This window comes from Sinocyclocheilus grahami, unplaced genomic scaffold (assembly GCF_001515645.1).
Source record: "Sinocyclocheilus grahami isolate Dianchi unplaced genomic scaffold, SAMN03320097.WGS_v1.1 scaffold831.1, whole genome shotgun sequence".
NCBI classification, from domain to species: Eukaryota; Metazoa; Chordata; class Actinopteri; order Cypriniformes; family Cyprinidae; genus Sinocyclocheilus; species Sinocyclocheilus grahami.
In genome coordinates, this window is record NW_015506010.1 from 668,520 (window position 1) to 687,127 (window position 18,608).

The following is an 18,608-nucleotide window of genomic DNA, read 5'->3' on the forward strand; positions in this document are numbered from 1 at the left end:
CTCTTTACAGATCCTCTCTAAATCCTTAAGGTTTCTTGGCTGTTGTTTGGCAACTCGAAGTTTCAGCTCCCGCCACAGATTTTCTATTGGATTAAGGTCTGGAGACTGGCTAGGCCACTCCATAACCTTAACGTGCTTCTTCTCGAGTCACTCCTTTGTTGCCTTGGCGGTATGTTTTGGGTCATTGTAATCCTTGAAGACTTATCCATGACCCAACTTGAGTTCTGGCTGAGGGAAGGAGGTTCTCATCCAAGATTTTACAGCATATGGCCCCGTCCACTTGCCCCTCAATGCGGTGAAGTCGTCCTATACCCTTACCAGAAAAACAGCCCCAAAGCATAATGTTTCCACCTCTGTGCTTAACTGTAGGGATGGTGTTCTTGGGGTCATAGTCAGCATTTCTCGCTCTCCAAACACGGCGAGTCAAGTCTGACCACAGCACTTTCTCTCAAGCATTCTCTGAATAATTTTGATGCTCTTTGGCAAACTTTAAACGGGCCTGTACATGTGCCTTCTTGAGCAGGGGGACCTTGCAGGCGCTGCAGGATTTCGGTCCATTGCGGCATAGTGGGTTACCAATGTTTTGCTTGGTGACCGTGTTCCCAACTGCCTTAAGATCATTAACAAGCTCCTCCCGTGTAGTTCGGGGCTGATCCCTCACCTTTCTCATGAACATCCTTACCCCATGAGGCGAGATCTTGCACTGAGCTCCAGACTGAGGCCGATTGATGGTTATTTTGTGTTTCTTCGCAACAACAGTTGTCTCCTTCTCACCAAGCTTCTTGCTGATGGTCTTGTAGCCCATTCAAGCCTTGGGCAGATCTACAATCTTGACTCTTGACATCCTTTGACAGCTCTTTGGTCTTGCCCATGGTGATGGAGGTTGGAATGGAAGATACAGATTGTGTGGACAGGTGTCTTTTATACACCTAATGAGATGACATTAGGAGTAACTTCTTAAAGTGACAGGACTAATCTGTGTTCCACATGGGCACATAACCAGTCTGTGGGAGCCAAAATTCTTGCTGGTTGGTAGGGGATCAAATACTTATTTCAGTCACTGACATGGACATCAATATCTAACCTTTATATAATGTGTTTTTTCTGGATTTGTTGGTCTGTATTCTGTCTCTATCCATTGAAATAAGCCTACCATAAAAATGGCAGACCCTTCATTTCTTTGTAAGAGGGCAAACTTACAATATCAGCAGGGGATCAAATCAATATTTTCCCCACTGTACATAAAAAAAAAAAATCGCCGCAAACTCAACTCTAAACCAGTCAATTTGTTTGGTTCCATTGGACACCGGTCAAGTTATTACCCAACAGTCCATGCAACATCAAGTCACCAAAGCACAGAATTGCTGGATGACTGCAAAGGCTGATAGCATCATTTGAAAGTCACAGAGTAAAAGTTTGTTTCTCTTTCAGTTGTCTCTAGTGCTAGCTATTATATTAAAGTGCCCCTATTATGCCATTTTTAAGGTTCCTAATATGGGAGTCTCCTACAATAGGTTTACATGCATGCAAGGTCAAAAAAACTGTTTTGTTTATTCAAAATATGCATTTAAAATCACCTCATTTTCCAACGATTCTCACACGATTAGTTCAAAGCAGTTCTGAGATTCAGTCTCTCTAAACCCCTCCTTTCCGTGAGCCTACTCCACTCTGATTGGTCAGATTTGTTGGCCCAGTTTGTTGTGATTAGTTTACCGCGTACAGCGCGTGTCGGAATTGATATGCCCATTGTCATAGTTCCGTATTTTGAACGCTCGATAGAAAATAAACATCTATTATTTATCAAAAAACTAAAATCGCTATTCCACATTCTGCCTAATGTCCTTCAAACAAATGTGCCAACTGAATGCTATGAAAACATACAGTGCTTAATTTATTAGACCACCTGCCATAATAAAGAGAAAACATTTTAGGAATCTGTCAAAAAATGGTTTAAAAAAAAAGAAAAAAAAGGATTGTCATTTACTGGGCAAATAAACTTAAACAACTAAATAGTATTTATTCTAAATAGTATTTATACCAAAAAAATGGCCCTCTATGCACTTCACAACAGCTTGCATTCTTGCTGGAATTGTTTATGTACTTTTTGACTGTAATTGGGTATCTGAAAAAACACTATAAAGCTCTCTGCCTCTCTTTCATAGATAACTGCAATAATTATATTACAGCATTAGAATAGCCTACTACTGTTACTAAAGAGCTTATGCATATTGGAGGACTAACCAATACAGAAAGCTAAAAAATTATTTTGGTAATCACCAGTACAGTTAGTTTAGAGCAGCAGTGGCACAAACAATAATTTGTTAAACTTAACAGTTTTAATAAATTTGTGCATTGTATATAGTGAATATAGTTTAAATCTCTACATTAAAAATTAAAATAATAAAGACGAATAAAATCACAAACTCAGTTGTAACCAATAGGTAAGAGTAATGTTCTGCAGGAACACGTTCACTTTGACCACAGTCACGTATTACTGTCATTTCTTTATCCTATAAAAGGCGGTTATGAAGGGTCTGATATTTATATTCAGACAATTACACGGTTATCCCCTTACAGTTGCTACTGTATACACGCAATGTATGTTGACTTTTAAACCTTAATTTAACTTTCAACATCAGATATTTCAGCACAATAAATGTTTTTGCGTTGATTATTAAATTGTCTGTTTTCCGTCTGTCTAACGCATGTGCACGCCGCTCTTTCAGTAAAGATTTCAACTTAACGCAGACTGTCAGCACGGACCTTTATGCAAAAATGGAAATGCTCACGTGAACTTGTGACACTTATGCATAAGGATATGACCGTAAACTAAAAGTTTTTGCGCCGAGGACGCACACGCATCATCGTTCAAAGCGCCTGACAGGGCAAGCCATTACGCGGATGCATTAGCTTAAAGCTTAAAATAAAGAATTCTCATGTTTTGGGCAGCTTGGGTCATGTAACTCTCTCGCAGCATCTCATTCGGTTTCCTCCACTATTTTTAGATGCATTTTGTCCATAGAAATGCGTAATTCAGTGCTGTAATTTGACGCTACCGGGACGTGCATTGTGGGCAGACCCGACTAATCGATAATGAGAATCGTTGTCGATGATTTTCATAATCGATAATAATCGCTTAGTTGTTGCAGCCCTAATTATAACACTACACTGACTCTTTTTAGAAAGTGTATATTTATTGTCTTCTCTTTCATGTCAATAGAAGCTGAAAGCAAAGAATAAGTTGCATTCCACAATGACTTCTACAATGGTGTAATACCCAATAGTCCATACACAATTGCATCCCCAAAGCATAAACTTGGTGTATGGCTGCAAAGGTTAAAGGCGGCATTTGGGACGGATCTATAGTGTGCTGTTCCTCTAGAACAGGCGTAGCCAACCCTGCTCCTGGAAAGCTACAATCCTGGGCTGTGCTAGAAATCACCCCATACCCTTAAACAGAGCAATATTTTAGGGGACAGCTATTTGTAGTGGTGTCTGAAACCATAGTGGACATTGAGTGCACTCATTCAATACCATATTGCAATGTTAGGGTTGTGCCGAATAAATTCCCACTTCTTACCAGAAGATAGCACCTACAGCTGAATCATCCATCAATTTGTTTTCCAGACCTCTTGTTCAATGTGGGTAGAGCGTAATGCCATACAGGTATACATTTCTTTTTAATTGATTATTAAATAGTTTAATTAAGGTTTATACATGCTAGTTTCCATGAGAGTTCAGGAAAAATTGTTTCATTACTACTGGAGCTGCCAGTTTGCTAAGTTTCAAATGATTATTAAACCGCAAGCACAAACCAAACCCAAAAGCGGCAGCTTTTCCGGCACACAGTTTCCGAATTCTCTCACTCGTTTTCATTCACTCCTTCAACTAGACTACATTAGTGGACTAATATAGGGATAGTAAAAGAAGGAATAGGTGATTTCGAACGCAGCACTGCAGTTTAGCTCAAACCCTAATCAAACATGCCTGAACAAGCTAATCAAGGTGTTCTGGATCACAACAAAATAACAGGTAGGTGTGTTGGATCAGGGTTGGAACTGAACAGGCAGGTAACCCTTGAGAAGCAGGGTTGGTTACCCTTGCTCTAGATGTTTCTAAAAGATGGGTTCACACGGACTGATTTGCTGTGACAAAGCAAACAGACACCATTCATTTTTGGTAATTTGTGGCACCACAATGAACAGCAACCATTTGGTGACAATGTTATACAGTTGGATACCATGGCAAAGTTACTAGGGTTGGGTATATATATTTTTTCTTCCGATACCAGTGCTAAATCGATACTTTTAAAATGGTTCCGGTGTCTAAACCGATACTTATAAAAAAATAAATAAAAATTCCCCCAAAAATGATGGATTGGCCATTAGCACTATAAAACACGATGTCGGTTTCATTCATACTGGATGCCAGAGGGCACCCTCACACAGAAAATCCACATATCCAGTCAGAGAAGTAGCGGAACTCATGACCCTCCAGGAAATCCCTTATATGGACAAAGGCATGCTATTATAGCTGTAACTGAGTAAATGGAACATATAACCGTTTTGAATGATAAAACAAAGACAATAAACACTCGACTGCGACAATATAGTTTATCTGTGTTATTCAAGCCATCTCTGGTATTTTCATAATTAAGTATATTTATAAATCCATTGCTAATCGAGGTCTTTTTTAAAGTAGCCTATGGAACATATTTTCTGCCTTATTCTGTGACAAGAAGCCACATCAGATCACAAAAGGAAGCATTTGACTGGTGTTGTGGAGTAAAAAGGTTATAAATGTTCTCTTTTGTTGGACAAGTTTAGAAATGTGAATACAAGGGAGGTTTAGCTTTAGGCACTTTAATTTAAGCATGTTTTGCTTAGTTAACGGAAGGCTACCTGCTGCCATCAGAGCAAGTGTACTTACTGCATTCACGCGCTTCTCGGATGCTCCCGAGTTGTGCTTTTAAGTTGGAATGTGAAAACAAGGACAATCGCGTTACTACAAAGATTTGTTGGATGTGTATTATTAGAGCTTTCCGACTTGAGTTTACATGCATTTTCTCAGTCGGGAAATTATTTTTCACGTGCGGTGACGGTGATGATGCTTTTTACGCCCTTTTCGGAGAAGCAGAGGACAAATATTTCAATCGATCGCTCCGGCATGGCACCAAAATTGTTGAGAAATGTTCTGATTCGGTTCTAGTACATACCGGTTGCATAGGTACTGGTGCCATATTGGTACCAGGTTTCGGTACCCAACCCTAAAAGTTACAGTTTGAGAATGCATATTTGTTCCCCTTTTTTCATTTCAGTAGGAGCTAAACAGGAGATGGATCCAGTGAGGGTCAAGCAGAGCCATAAAAGACTTGAATGACTTAAAGCAACTGAAAAGAAAGAAAAAAAACCTTCCACTACCGTGGAACAAAGAACCCCTAGCGGAACACTGAGTTTTATGCATGGAATCATGAAGGAATCAAAGCTTGCCACAGCAGAAGTATTCTAAAAGAACAGTGGCCTCATGGGAGAGGGAGGACAGCAATCACAGCATAATCTGTCACAATATGTCACATCTACATCAAATACAGCAGCTCACACGATGGGCTGGGCATAAGCTAACTGGCTGCAAGCTGTGCTGCAACTGCTGTATTTTGGCAAACAGGAAGGAACAGTTGGAGGGTGCCATTTGATCGGCATTAGTCTCGCATAGACAGACCTTCAGACTGATGGAAGAAGGTCTGGGAAACATAGCTGCTTTGAATGGCCAAGGATCGCGCAAAAGGCCATATGACTGACAGTTAAAGCAATCATGTTTCGTTTTGTGCCGCATCATATTTAGGGGCATGGAAATGCCACGATAATGGACCTGTGTAAAACTCTTGGACTTATGTAAAGTTTGCGGCATAGACTCTTATAAATATGTCAAATACTTTTGAAAATCCAGCATTTAGTTGATCCTGATAGGTGCTCATTGTCACAGTTGTAACATGACGGCTTTCTTCTTCCATGAGGGGGTTTGGCGTCAAGACATCTTTGTTTCCAGGTGGAACGTTAAAAAACATGACACACGTCCCCCCGGAAAGCTTTAGAATTCAATCAGTCAGATGATGACTTCGAAACTCCTGAAGTGTTTCCAATTTTGTATACCATATGCATCAGACGTTCAGCCAACGGTCCATGGGTGTGACATCTGAGGCTGAGACTAAATTGGCAGATATTTGGATTTGGTATGAATGAAGTCGACCTAACCATCTAGTGGCCACAATGCTAAAATGTGATTGCCACCACAAATCCAGCCAATGAAATTATCAGTCTAACGTACCAAAGGCTTGCGCCCATGTACATCCCTTAAATATAGGATGTTTTGAAAACATGGTCAAAAGAGTCTGGAAAAAAAAGAACTGGCATCTGCATGACGCTCTCATGTCTCAGTCAGCAGAGAGTTCCCAGTTTTGCAGTTGCAATCCAAATTATTACAGCTGCAATCTGGAAACCCAGGAGCGCAACACTCCAAGTAGTTGTGGGTGTGGGTTTAAAGGTTCCCCTGAAGGACTGCTCTGGTGCTCTGCAGACATGGGTGGATAAACAGCAACAGCCTGCATCTATGGAGCAATCCAATGATTCTGAAAAGTCCTGATATTTTAAAAATGTGGTTTAAGGTAATTGAGGGTGCATGATTGTAGAAACACCCAAAAAATAAAGTCCTGTGCAGACACTTAATGCACCGATCTGGAAAACATGAGTTGGGAACTACAAAGTGGGAGGGTTAAAAGAAGAATGGATGGATGAATTTCTGATTTTATTGATGGATAGATGAGAAAGTCAGAGTGTCATTCTCTTTGTGATGAGAGTTCCAGTTGGAGAAATAGCTTTCAGAATGACCATTCCTCCAAAGGGTATTCATCTGAGGCTCTTGAAAAAGCATTATGATCACAATGCACCACAGAAAACAGACCACCATTTTACAGTGCCAAATTCACGTTAATGAAATTTGAAAAACAAGTTAATAGGAGTAACGCAACAGAATCTTAATGCATGACCACACAACCAGGGCCGGTGGAATCGATGGCTCATGGATCACTTTTGGAGGTCCTTAACCATCAATCTTCTGATTACCAGGTTTTAAACAAATCCCATGACTGTATGTTTATCACTAACATCAACAGGAATTCCAACTGTAATATGTACATTATGTGACTAGGGATGTAACAATTCACTCAACTCACAATGTGATACGATTCACCATACTGATATCACGATACAATTTTCTCATGATTTTTTTTTTTTTAAGAAAATGAGAACTGAAAAGGTCTTTTGATTATTTGTCAGATAAAATGCTGCACATTTCTTTGCGAAATTTAAATGTCACATAACAAATCTAAATTGAAATTTTAAAACAAATCCCAAATAAATAAATACAAACAAAAAATATCTCTTCATATAAACAAACCAAGGCTTTGCTTGTGCTCTTTCCATTTAAAATTAGAGGCAACTAATGGTCGACCGATATTGGTTTTTTGACAGCCGATATCTTGGAAAGCAGGGTGGCCGATGGCCGATATAAATTTTATTTTAACTAATATTTAAGAAATTTGAAATCTTTGAAAATGGATTAAAAAAAATAAATGTGCAAAATAAGCATACTTATCATTTAGATGACAAAGTATTTTTTCCCAAATAAATCAATATTTAATAAAACAAATATAATAAAGGAAGTAAACACTGTAACCAACAGGGCACTCAGTATTCTGGGAAGTCTGTGTGCATTGGAAATCATATTTTTTTTCCAAATAAAGCCAAGGTAACACTCATTTTACATACAGCACACAGTGGAAATTACATGAATATGGCAGTGGGCAAATGCATAAAGCACAGCATAATTTGAAATCACGAGTTTAAAGTTTGTCGATCGCGCATCTCCAGTGAAGCTGAACTCTCCACCGGTCCGCATTCAATTTGCACGGACCGAAAGTCATGCAGAGAACACGCAATCATGCAGGATACAAATGCACACTTCACAAGATCTCAAAAATGGATCCGACTAAGTTTGCAAGGTTTGTGAAATTAAATGTTCATTAGTCATTCAAAGATTTGTTTAAATTATATAAATTCATATTTGCTGAATGCTGACAGCAAACAAGAAAGTATTATAATGTTTGCCTTTCTATTACTAATAATATAAAAGCAATGATACTTTGTATACATTTTAATTCCTTTGTTTAACCGTTCTATCTGATTATTAGACAGACTTGTATCCGTATTAGACAGAACAAGAGGGAAAATGTGAGCACTGTGTGTTCAGGCGCTACCGTTCTCAGCGCCGTCAAAATAAAAGTCTGATGCGCCTCGAATGCATTGGCCAAACAGGAAAATTTATCGGCCGATGCCGATATTTAAAAAATGCTAAATATCGGCCGATATATCGGTCGACCACTAGAGGCAACCACTGCATTTTAATCATGATCCAAAAAAAGATGCTGCATAAATGTAGCATAAGTTTTTGATTTAAATTAGATTGTATAATTTCAAAATTTAAAGCAAAAACGGAATGCTCTGACTTTAGCTTTGTGAAACTATACTACATGAATGAAACAAAATCAGCAAACGGACTGCATGAGAAAGCAAATCCATATAGGATAAGCGGTTTTGAGGATGGAAAAATGGATGGATACAATTGTTTGGATCTTCAAAAGTGGCCAATCATGCAGAGATTGACCTGAATGAGATTTTGCAGTTGATGATGAAAATATTAAATACTAAGACCATTTTCTTTGGAGTAATATCAGAAGTATAAAGGGTCAATTTTGATTTCATACAGACTTGAACATGACCTAACGAACAATCCGCTATATGATCTCAGCATAAATTCCCTGCTTTGTGACTTTAAATACAATATTTTTATGGCCCTAACCTTTGCAGTAATAACTATGGTAGGGGGATTTATTTTACAACTATGTAACATGGTCATTAACAACCTTTGGGAGTTTGTTCAATCACAACTGCATCATAATTATTCTTGAATACAGAAACAAATAAACCACCGATCTAATGAGGGTTTGATTCTCAACTGCTGAGTCCTGCATCTCTGAAACCTGGAAGACATCAGAGGGAGTCTGTAACTTGTTAAAACTCATTGAAAATGGCCTGCCCAATTGCTTCAAGAGCTAAAGAAAGTGGGACTAAAATACCAGTGCAGGATTTTGGCAGATGTCCTGGCACCTCACTGTAATTTGATATATATATATAGGCAATTATATCACCTCAGTCAGCCTGCAGGCATCCATGTTTCTATCGTAATGAAGCCCAGTCATAAATCAACTCGAACTCTCTCGTGTTTTTTGCATGACATACGTTAACAGTGAGAAATGCCATTTCTCCACTTAAGATGGGTGAAAGAAAGTAGGGGTAGAGAAAGGCTGGACCAGCAAGAGTATGAAAAGTGCAATCTACTTTGTGGTCATATTTCTTCTCTCAGCATTAACATCTCTCATCTAGCCAAATCCAGCTGCTCCTTAGACTCACGATTCCAAGAACAGTTTTTTTCTTTTCACATTTTTGTTATGACTTCATTAAACTTGTATGTAGTGCTCGAAGCTGTGGAATAGTGGTTAAAACACATGCTCCAGACCTTCTGAGCTGTGGTGCTCATGTGGGAGACACAGGTTTGAATCTGGCCACTGGTAGGAAGCCTTAGCTGTGTTTATGATCAATGTGCATGACAGTGGCTGTGAAATTTGTGTTTTAGGTATTGAAATAACATTTTGAGTTTTGATATTTGGAATATGGTCATTGCGCTACTTTGGGCTATTTTTGTCACACAGATCTGGCAACACTGGCTGTGTGGAGCAGAGCAGACACTTTCAGTTTAGAATTGTAGACCAAACACGGTGTAAAACAGACTACCATATCAAGCCTAGTGTTTATGCAACTCCATCATTCTTGTTATGCCCCAAATCGTGGGATGGCAGGGCCTGCAATGTATTTTTTTGACTGCACACTCCCGCCCACAGTAAAGGTAAAACCGCCTGCTCCCCCAAAATCTGTGTTTGGGTCCCGTGGGACCAGTGGGATTCCAATCCCAATGCAGCCCTCTAGAACAGTGGTTCAAGATGGTATGGGACACATTTCAATTCATAGAGTTCTAGTTCCCAATTCTTATCAATTTTCTCACTTTCAACTCTCAAGTGCATTCACTAATTCTTTAACAAGCATATACTTTTAGTACCGATACCACAATGTAATGGTGGTTCAGCATGATAATTTCCTTCATGTAAATAAATGTTTTATGTAAATTACATTGATACTGGTGATTTTCAGAGAGTGGTCTACACAACAATTAATCCCCTTACCCGTCCAACAAAAAAGTAGCAACACTACTTTATACTTGAATGTTTTTTGTCGTCTCTTGGTCTTTCTTCAGACCTATTCTGCTTCTTCGGCCCACCACACATAATTAAAACACTTTTTTATAGAAAACTATGAGTACTGTCTTCACCTCATGTGAGTGTACACCATTCAGATGAAAATGTCACAAAAATGTTTTAATATGTAAAGCATTTAAACTTAGCACCAAACTAATGAAATGAAAAATAACTTGGACATTTTATGTTCATTTATTCACTTAGTAGTATAATGGACAACCAAGCTCCCATGTCTAGTTGCTCTAGTACTACTGTAGCATATTGGTCATGTTTTAAAGAGGGCAAATTACAGATAGGCATCTCTTGAAAAGGGCCCCTGGCTGTGGGTTATAGGCCAATTCAATGCACATAATGAGGGATACCATGTGTGCCGTTCACTTGGTAATACACAGTAAATGGTGAAAAGAATCTGTTGTACAGAGCATTGGATGCTAGCAAATTGGCGGAAATGGGTTGAAGAATGGTGCGAATTACAAAGGGGTTTGCAGGGGGATCTGACACCTAATTAAGGCTTGAACTTCCCAAAGTCAAGTGTCTTAAATAGTACATATGTTAACAGTTTTAACTCTGTAACCCAAAGAAAAGGGAGATTACAAGCCAGAGAGTGTAATTATTTTAGAAGCTTGTGAACAGAGGAGGCATTTGCCTTTAGTAGTAACCACAGCAACTGTGGGCTGCTTGAGCATTAGTATCAATATCAGACCAAAACTAGAACTATCATTATTTATAACTATTATTTAAATTTACTAAGGCTGTAAAATTGGTTAAAACTGTAATCAGATCAATTGCATAATATGTAGATTTTTTTTTTTTAATTACACTAAATGAACAAGTTAATGTGACCGTTTTTATGCTTAAAATGTTTAAAGATGGTTGCTGTTTTCTGCCCCCTTTTTGCCTCAGCTGATGGCAATAAAATCACTTGATAAATTAAGAAACAAACAAAAAAACCAAACCCACCTTGGTGCTAGCCACACCAATCTCTGGGCCAGCATTGATGTGAACGCCACAGTCTGTTTCTCTGGAGATGGAGCTGCCCACAGTGTTGGTGATGCCCACCGTCAGGGCACCTCTCTCCTTACAGTAGCGCAGAGCCAACAGGCTGTCTGCTGTCTCTCCTGAACACACACACACAAGTTCAGATTACTGTCCTGTCTCAAAAACATTATATAACACACACACACACACGCGCGCGCCAACCTGACTGGCTGATGAAAAAGCACACGTCATCTCGGAAGACAGGAGTGTTTCGATCCAGGAAATCACTCGCCAGCTCCACCATGACAGGAAGTTCAGTCAGTTCTTCCAGTACTTGACGAGTCTAAGCGAAACACAGAACCAGCATGAACCAATTATTGTGTTGTAAGCAGACATGATCATAAAGACAATATTACTGTTGTCTATGTAATTTTTTTTAATGTTTTTTTTTTTTTAAGTTTTAAGTTCTGAAACGTACAGTAAATTTTCACAACACGAACTCCAATGACAAAAAGATAATGGAAAAAATTGATTTGTCCTTTAAATGCTGAATTTAAACTTGTACACATCTGTGGCCCCCTTCACACCTGACATTAACATGTGTTTCAAATCTGGACAATCTTCAGCTGGACTGTATCCAATGTAATCAGATTTCAAAATGTTGTCTGTCATATGACAGATAATAATAAGATATCTAGTCTATTGCATTTCCCTACACAGAAATTGTGTTATGTGAGACATGAGTGAAGATTCAACACAGACTGACTGCAACACAAACAGTTTTTGTGGGGTTTGCGGAATTAAATATAAGCACACGTCATCTCGGAAGACAGGAGTGTTTCGATCCAGGAAATCACTCGCCAGCTCCACCATGACAGGAAGTTCAGTCAGTTCTTCCAGTACTTGACGAGTCTAAGCGAAACACAGAACCAGCATGAACCAATTATTGTGTTGTAAGCAGACATGATCATAAAGACAATATTACTGTTGTCTATGTAATTTTTTTTTATTTATTTTTTTTTTAAGTTTTAAGTTCTGAAACGTACAGTAAATTTTCACAACACGAACTCCAATGACAAAAGATAATGGAAAAAATTGATTTGTCCTTTAAATGCTGAATTTAAACTTGTACACATCTGTGGCCCCCTTCACACCTGACATTAACATGTGTTTCAAATCTGGACAATCTTCAGCTGGACTGTATCCAATGTAATCAGATTTCAAAATGTTGTCTGTCATATGACAGATAATAATAAGATATCTAGTCTATTGCATTTCCCTACACAGAAATTGTGTTATGTGAGACATGAGTGAAGATTCAACACAGACTGACTGCAACACAAACAGTTTTTGTGGGGTTTGCGGAATTAAATATTAGATATTTACACTGTCTATTACTAGTGACAAATGTTTTTTTTTTTTTAAGTTTTAAGTTCTGAAACGTACAGTAAATTTTCACAACACGAACTCCAATGACAAAAAGATAATGGAAAAAATTGATTTGTCCTTTAAATGCTGAATTTAAACTTGTACACATCTGTGGCCCCCTTCACACCTGACATTAACATGTGTTTCAAATCTGGACAATCTTCAGCTGGACTGTATCCAATGTAATCAGATTTCAAAATGTTGTCTGTCATATGACAGATAATAATAAGATATCTAGTCTATTGCATTTCCCTACACAGAAATTGTGTTATGTGAGACATGAGTGAAGATTCAACACAGACTGACTGCAACACAAACAGTTTTTGTGGGGTTTGCGGAATTAAATATTAGATATTTACACTGTCTATTACTAGTGACAGAAAAGCAAACACTATCAATATGTTTACATTTACTGGTTTACTTTCTTCAACAATTTTAATTTAACACTGCAATTGAATTTTGACAAATGATTTATTAGCCAAAAATGTTAAACAAAGAAATCTAATGAAAATGGGAGCTCCGATGCATCTGTGCTCAAGATGCTGATGTTCTGAGTGTCGTCATAATAAAAGTCCTGCTTCTGAACTTTATGAGGTAAATCGAAAAACTTTGATTAAGAAATAATTAATAATATATTGATATATCGGCCTTGGTGATACATTGGCCAACCACTAATTACTTTGAAAACTAACTTTTCAAATATAATATTCTGTAGCATTTAAATGTTGTTAGTTGTGCTTAACCAGCTCCAAATGTGATGTCAAAATGTGTCTTCAGTGTGCGCGATCCATTTGCTAGAAAACCCATACTAATGCCAGGTTTGTTTAATGATGTACATACTGCAACCCCAGCATGGTAACTGGTCCCACAGGCAATCATGATGAGCCTCCGACATCTCTGGATCTCTTTAATGTGGTCTTTCAATCCTCCCAAGATCACTGCAAACACACACAAGTTAAGAAAATACAGTATACAAGTAGAAAATCAGCTATTCCCAGTAAGTTCTGTTTCACAATTCACTATGAACTTAGTGAAGGAAGCAGATTAGCCAGAAACTTGCTACAGGGCTCGACAATAAGCAGTGATTGTGAAAAGACGCTCGGGACAGTTGGCGGATTTGTCACTGGCCCGATCGGGCCACTGCTGCATCGTCACGAATGTTTATCATTTGCATGTGTTTTTAAGCCTTGTTAATTTAAAAATTCAAGCGATTTTAAATAATTCTTCAAGACGCAAGACGCGAAAGACAACTCCATTCAGTACCCAGTACTGCATCTTGCGCTTGTGAACAGACAAATACATACAAGTATGTCAAAATACTCATTTTGGCGAGTAACATTGTAGCTTTAACAATTATTAATTGATATTTAATTTATACGAATTAATCAATATTTAATTATGCGTGTAATTTTTTGTTTTATTTCAACTGATCTCTGTTCCGGGCTTGCACAACTGCATTGCAATAATTTTCCAAAATGTAGGCCAGAGACGCTGAAGACAAACACAAAGAGGAGAAAATACTGTAGCAGGCAGAGCAAACTCACGGTTCACGATGCGCGCAATATTGGAAGAAAATCCAATTGAATTGGTGGTGAGGGTTTATAGGAATGTATCTCCGAGGGGAACTGTCTTCAGGAAAGTTTACATGGCACTTTCTTTTCATCTTGCATCTGTAATGCATATTGAAGTAGTATTTAGAAGTGCAGCGCTGCTGTGTTTTCAGCGGTAACCAAAGAAACTGTTCCAGAAGCGCCACCTGCTGTCAGAGTGTGAACCTGCCTCTCATTTAGTCCGTCTGCTGCTTGTTTCATCCAGATGTTTTATGTTGTATAATTTCACAAAGCTAAAGTCAAGACTATTCTGTTTTTGTTTCAGATTTTCAAATTATACAAAATTAATTTGAATCAAAAACAGTACATGTGTGCAGCATCCGTGACTAAAATACAGTGGTTGTCTCTAATTTCAAATGGCTACAGACATTCATTCTTTGTTTCTAGTTAAAAAAAAAAAAATTTAAGAAATATTTTAAAAAGCAATCAGGCAATTTGCTTATATATTTAAAAAAAAAAAAAAAAAAGGCAATCGAATCAGCCATGAAAAATCAAGTTTGGTGCATCACTGAGTGAAGAACATGCAATGTTATTTTACATGTGATTATGCAGTTTTTGTACCCGAACACCTACAAACCTGTTTAATTGTATCTTTTAAATGAAACACGGTTTAATTTGTATCTTTGTTCTATATATTTAATGGTGTTATTGCTTGTAATTTGTTCATTTGTTCTTATTTACTGACAATTCACTTGTCTTTAATTATGTTTAAACTTTATATTTGTTAGGCTAGTAGTTTTTGCTGTGGTATCAAATTGGAATCGAGAATTGTAAAATGTAATTGGGGTCTAAAATATTGGTGTCATATAAGCTTATTTATTAGAATAAAAGACAAGATAGCTCAAAAACACTGATAACAGGAACAGTAAAAATTTGAAGCACTGTAGAAAAAACCCTTAGGGTTGCTACTGCGTTTCTCCTGAAATCTGACTCATTGCTAATGAGTCCAGTTTTACTGACAATGATGCAGTTGACTGACCATTCAGTTCTACCAAAGTCAACACATACACACACACCCCGTCAGCTGGTACATGTTTGCAAAGACACAAATTTTTCTCGTTAATCATTTTCTTCCAACCGGTCTAGCAATATGTCTAAATTCACAAGAATGTTGAATTCCCTAGAAGCTTTACTTGTGTCTGGTCTGGAAATGACTCGCGGATCTGGCCTCACCTGTGTTGTTCTCAAAGTTAACTCTTCCTCGCATGGTGTTGACCACAGACTCTGGCTGCTCAAAGATCTCCTTCTGCATGAAGGAGCTGAAGTTTCCTGTTTTTAAAGAAGAATCAGAGTGAAGTCAGAAAATGCTGAAATACTGTAGAATATTGTGGTGAAGCACAAAAGGGAGCTTTTAGTTGATAAACATCACAAAAGCACGGCATTCTGTTGTGTTGAGCAAATTATGGTGCCATATTTTTGAGGAAATGTCATCTGGAAGTGCTCTCGTCTTAAAGGGCATCTAGGAGGCGTCATAAGCCACGGCTGAAAAATCATTACCATAAATATGGGATTAAGAGATTTCAGCCACTGACGCAGAGCAAAACCAAAGCCCTTCATTTTCTGCTCTTTTCAATTCTTTTCTCACAGAATCATTGAATGCGAGAATAACTGAGGGAATGCTATACCCTGAAATTAGGTCATGAGAATTGTATTTATTTATTTTTTCACAATAGGTCAGATGAAATGCAGGGAGGCGCAGAGAAATGGGGTAATGAGAGTGGATGGAGAAGGAGCAAAAAAGGAGGAGAAATATAAAGCAGTGCACATCTGAAGCGATGTACTGCTCTCTGGTGGCTAGAAAGAGAGCACACATTTGCCCTCTGACAAATGTCAAGCTCCTCGAGTTCAACCGTACTAGTGACTGCTATGGTAGATGCACAGCCATAGTCCGTTCAGAGTGCGTGATTCACACACACACAACTGGAAAGCTCCAATCAGAACGCTCGACTGCGATGCAAGTGAGAGGAGAGCAAAGAGATGAAGGTCTCTTCGAACATGTGCAATATACAATTTCTGGTCACACTTCGGTTTGGGAATCAAGTCTCACTATTTACTAACTATAAACTATGACTTTTGCCTCAAACTCATAATTGACTGCTTGAAAAACACATGCAATAGTGATCCCAAAAGCCTAGCTGTTATATGAAACTGATTGGTTTCCTAAGAGCACGGTGCAAATCAGTGTTTAACGGCATAATTTGTGCATTACTGTTACAGTTGCCCTCTTTGATTGATTCAGTTCTCTCTTAAAGGTTTATATGGCAGAGCTGCATTGAGAAGTTTGTCCATAAACGTCCTGAAAACTTAACCTTACAATCTTAATGTGAGTCACATAGGGTGTGGTTGGCATCTGTGTGTTTCCCCAATTAAAGTTGTGTGTAATCATGTCTAACAGGCTCTTCAATTTCTAAGCAAACATCTCTCAGTGACGTGTGAAGAGTAACCTCAGACTTCACAGGGAAAATATGATTACCAAAATACACAATACTTCGAACATAGCAAATAATTAGCATGAAGCATAAATAGATTGGGTGTGGGCTGGGGCTTTTCTTCTGTTGCTCCGTTTCACGTCAGTGTGTGTGTGTATATATATGATGAATGATTAAACTTTGACAGCCAATCAGAATCCACGAGCTCGGGCATTTAAAGTGCCAGGCGACAAAACTGCAGCATGTGCTTATAATAAATCATCATCATCATCCTTTGATGTGGACGCTAATAAAATGTTTGCCATAGTTATTGTTCTTGGTGTGATCAGGTCTGACCAACTACAGTCTTTTATTTAATGGTTTATTGGTTTAATTGATGCTTTATTATTTAATTGATTAATCTGTAATTGATACATTTTCTTGAATAATTTCCAATTGACCGTATTGAATGTTGCTTGATCAGTTTCAGTAGAATCAGCACAAATGTGCTCCATAGAAAGTTGTGTGTAATCATGTCTAACAGGCTCTTCAATTTCTAAGCAAACATCTCTCAGTGACGTGTGAAGAGTAACCTCAGACTTCACAGGGAAAATATGATTACCAAAATACACAATACTTCGAACATAGCAAATAATTAGCATGAAGCATAAATAGATTGTGTGTGGGCTGGGGCTTTTCTTCTGTTGCTCCGTTTCACGTCAGTGTGTGTGTGTATATATATGATGAATGATTAAACTTTGACAGCCAATCAGAATCCACGAGCTCGGGCATTTAAAGTGCCAGGCGACAAAACTGCAGCATGTGCTTATAATAAATCATCATCATCATCCTTTGATGTGGACGCTAATAAAATGTTTGCCATAGTTATTGTTCTTGGTGTGATCAGGTCTGACCAACTACAGTCTTTTATTTAATGGTTTATTGGTTTAATTGATGCTTTATTATTTAATTGATTAATCTGTAATTGATACATTTTCTTGAATAATTTCCAATTGACCGTATTGAATGTTGCTTGATCAGTTTCAGTAGAATCAGCACAAATGTGCTCCATAATCAGAGCAGTGGGCATACAGTACATTAACGCATTAGAATAGTGGACATAATGTATTCATATATTAATTAATTAAATATATGCATTTAATTTGTTGTTAAAACAAGCACACTTGTTACTTGTAGTCCAGCATGTGTATGTTGTATTAATGTCAATTAAATGATTAATACTTTTTCCTGACAAGTGACATGAACCTTGCAGACAATGTTTAATTTAAGGACTAGTGTTTCCTCTGAAAGTTCCATCCTTGAAACTTTGCGTCCAGCCCACTTATAAAAACTGCACAGAAGCCAGTCAATCAGGTTGCAACTGGTGATTTCAATCAGCTCTTGCTATTTTTGTGTATGGTATGCATCTGTCCTTACCCTTCATGATCTGCTGCAGCTCCATCTGCAGGGTCTGGATGGCGCGGGCCGGGTGATCTCCCGCTGTGCGCTTGATCCGATGGATGGAGAGACGCCCGTCACGCACTGCTGCGATATCATCGTCCTCGAGGAAGATGACCCGATTGGTGTGCTCGATGACAGCACTGCAGTGACATCAAATAAAGACATTTAAATCACCTATTCTGTTTAAATCCACTCCATTCTTTTTGGGTTTTGCTTGAAAAACACCAGAGCAAACAAATCCCCTCTGCTGCACAATATAAAGATAAAACCAACAAAGAAAGCGAATGGATGAGGCGAAAC

General features: G+C 38.2%; 1 protein-coding gene across 1 annotated transcript in view; it reads right to left on the reverse strand.

Annotated features, from left to right (window-relative positions):
• The window catches only part of LOC107562636 (glutamine--fructose-6-phosphate aminotransferase [isomerizing] 1-like), a 35,140-nt gene that overhangs the window by 7,559 nt on the left and 8,973 nt on the right, over window positions 1–18,608 (reverse strand). The window contains exons 9-14 of the mRNA XM_016247310.1: window positions 18,285–18,448; window positions 15,613–15,708; window positions 13,670–13,767; window positions 12,235–12,313; window positions 11,624–11,665; window positions 11,384–11,541 (exon numbers count right to left, since the gene is read on the reverse strand). Coding sequence (XP_016102796.1) covers window positions 11,384–11,541; window positions 11,624–11,665; window positions 12,235–12,313; window positions 13,670–13,767; window positions 15,613–15,708; window positions 18,285–18,448 — 637 coding nt within the window. The remainder of the gene's footprint in view (window positions 1–11,383; window positions 11,542–11,623; window positions 11,666–12,234; window positions 12,314–13,669; window positions 13,768–15,612; window positions 15,709–18,284; window positions 18,449–18,608) is intronic.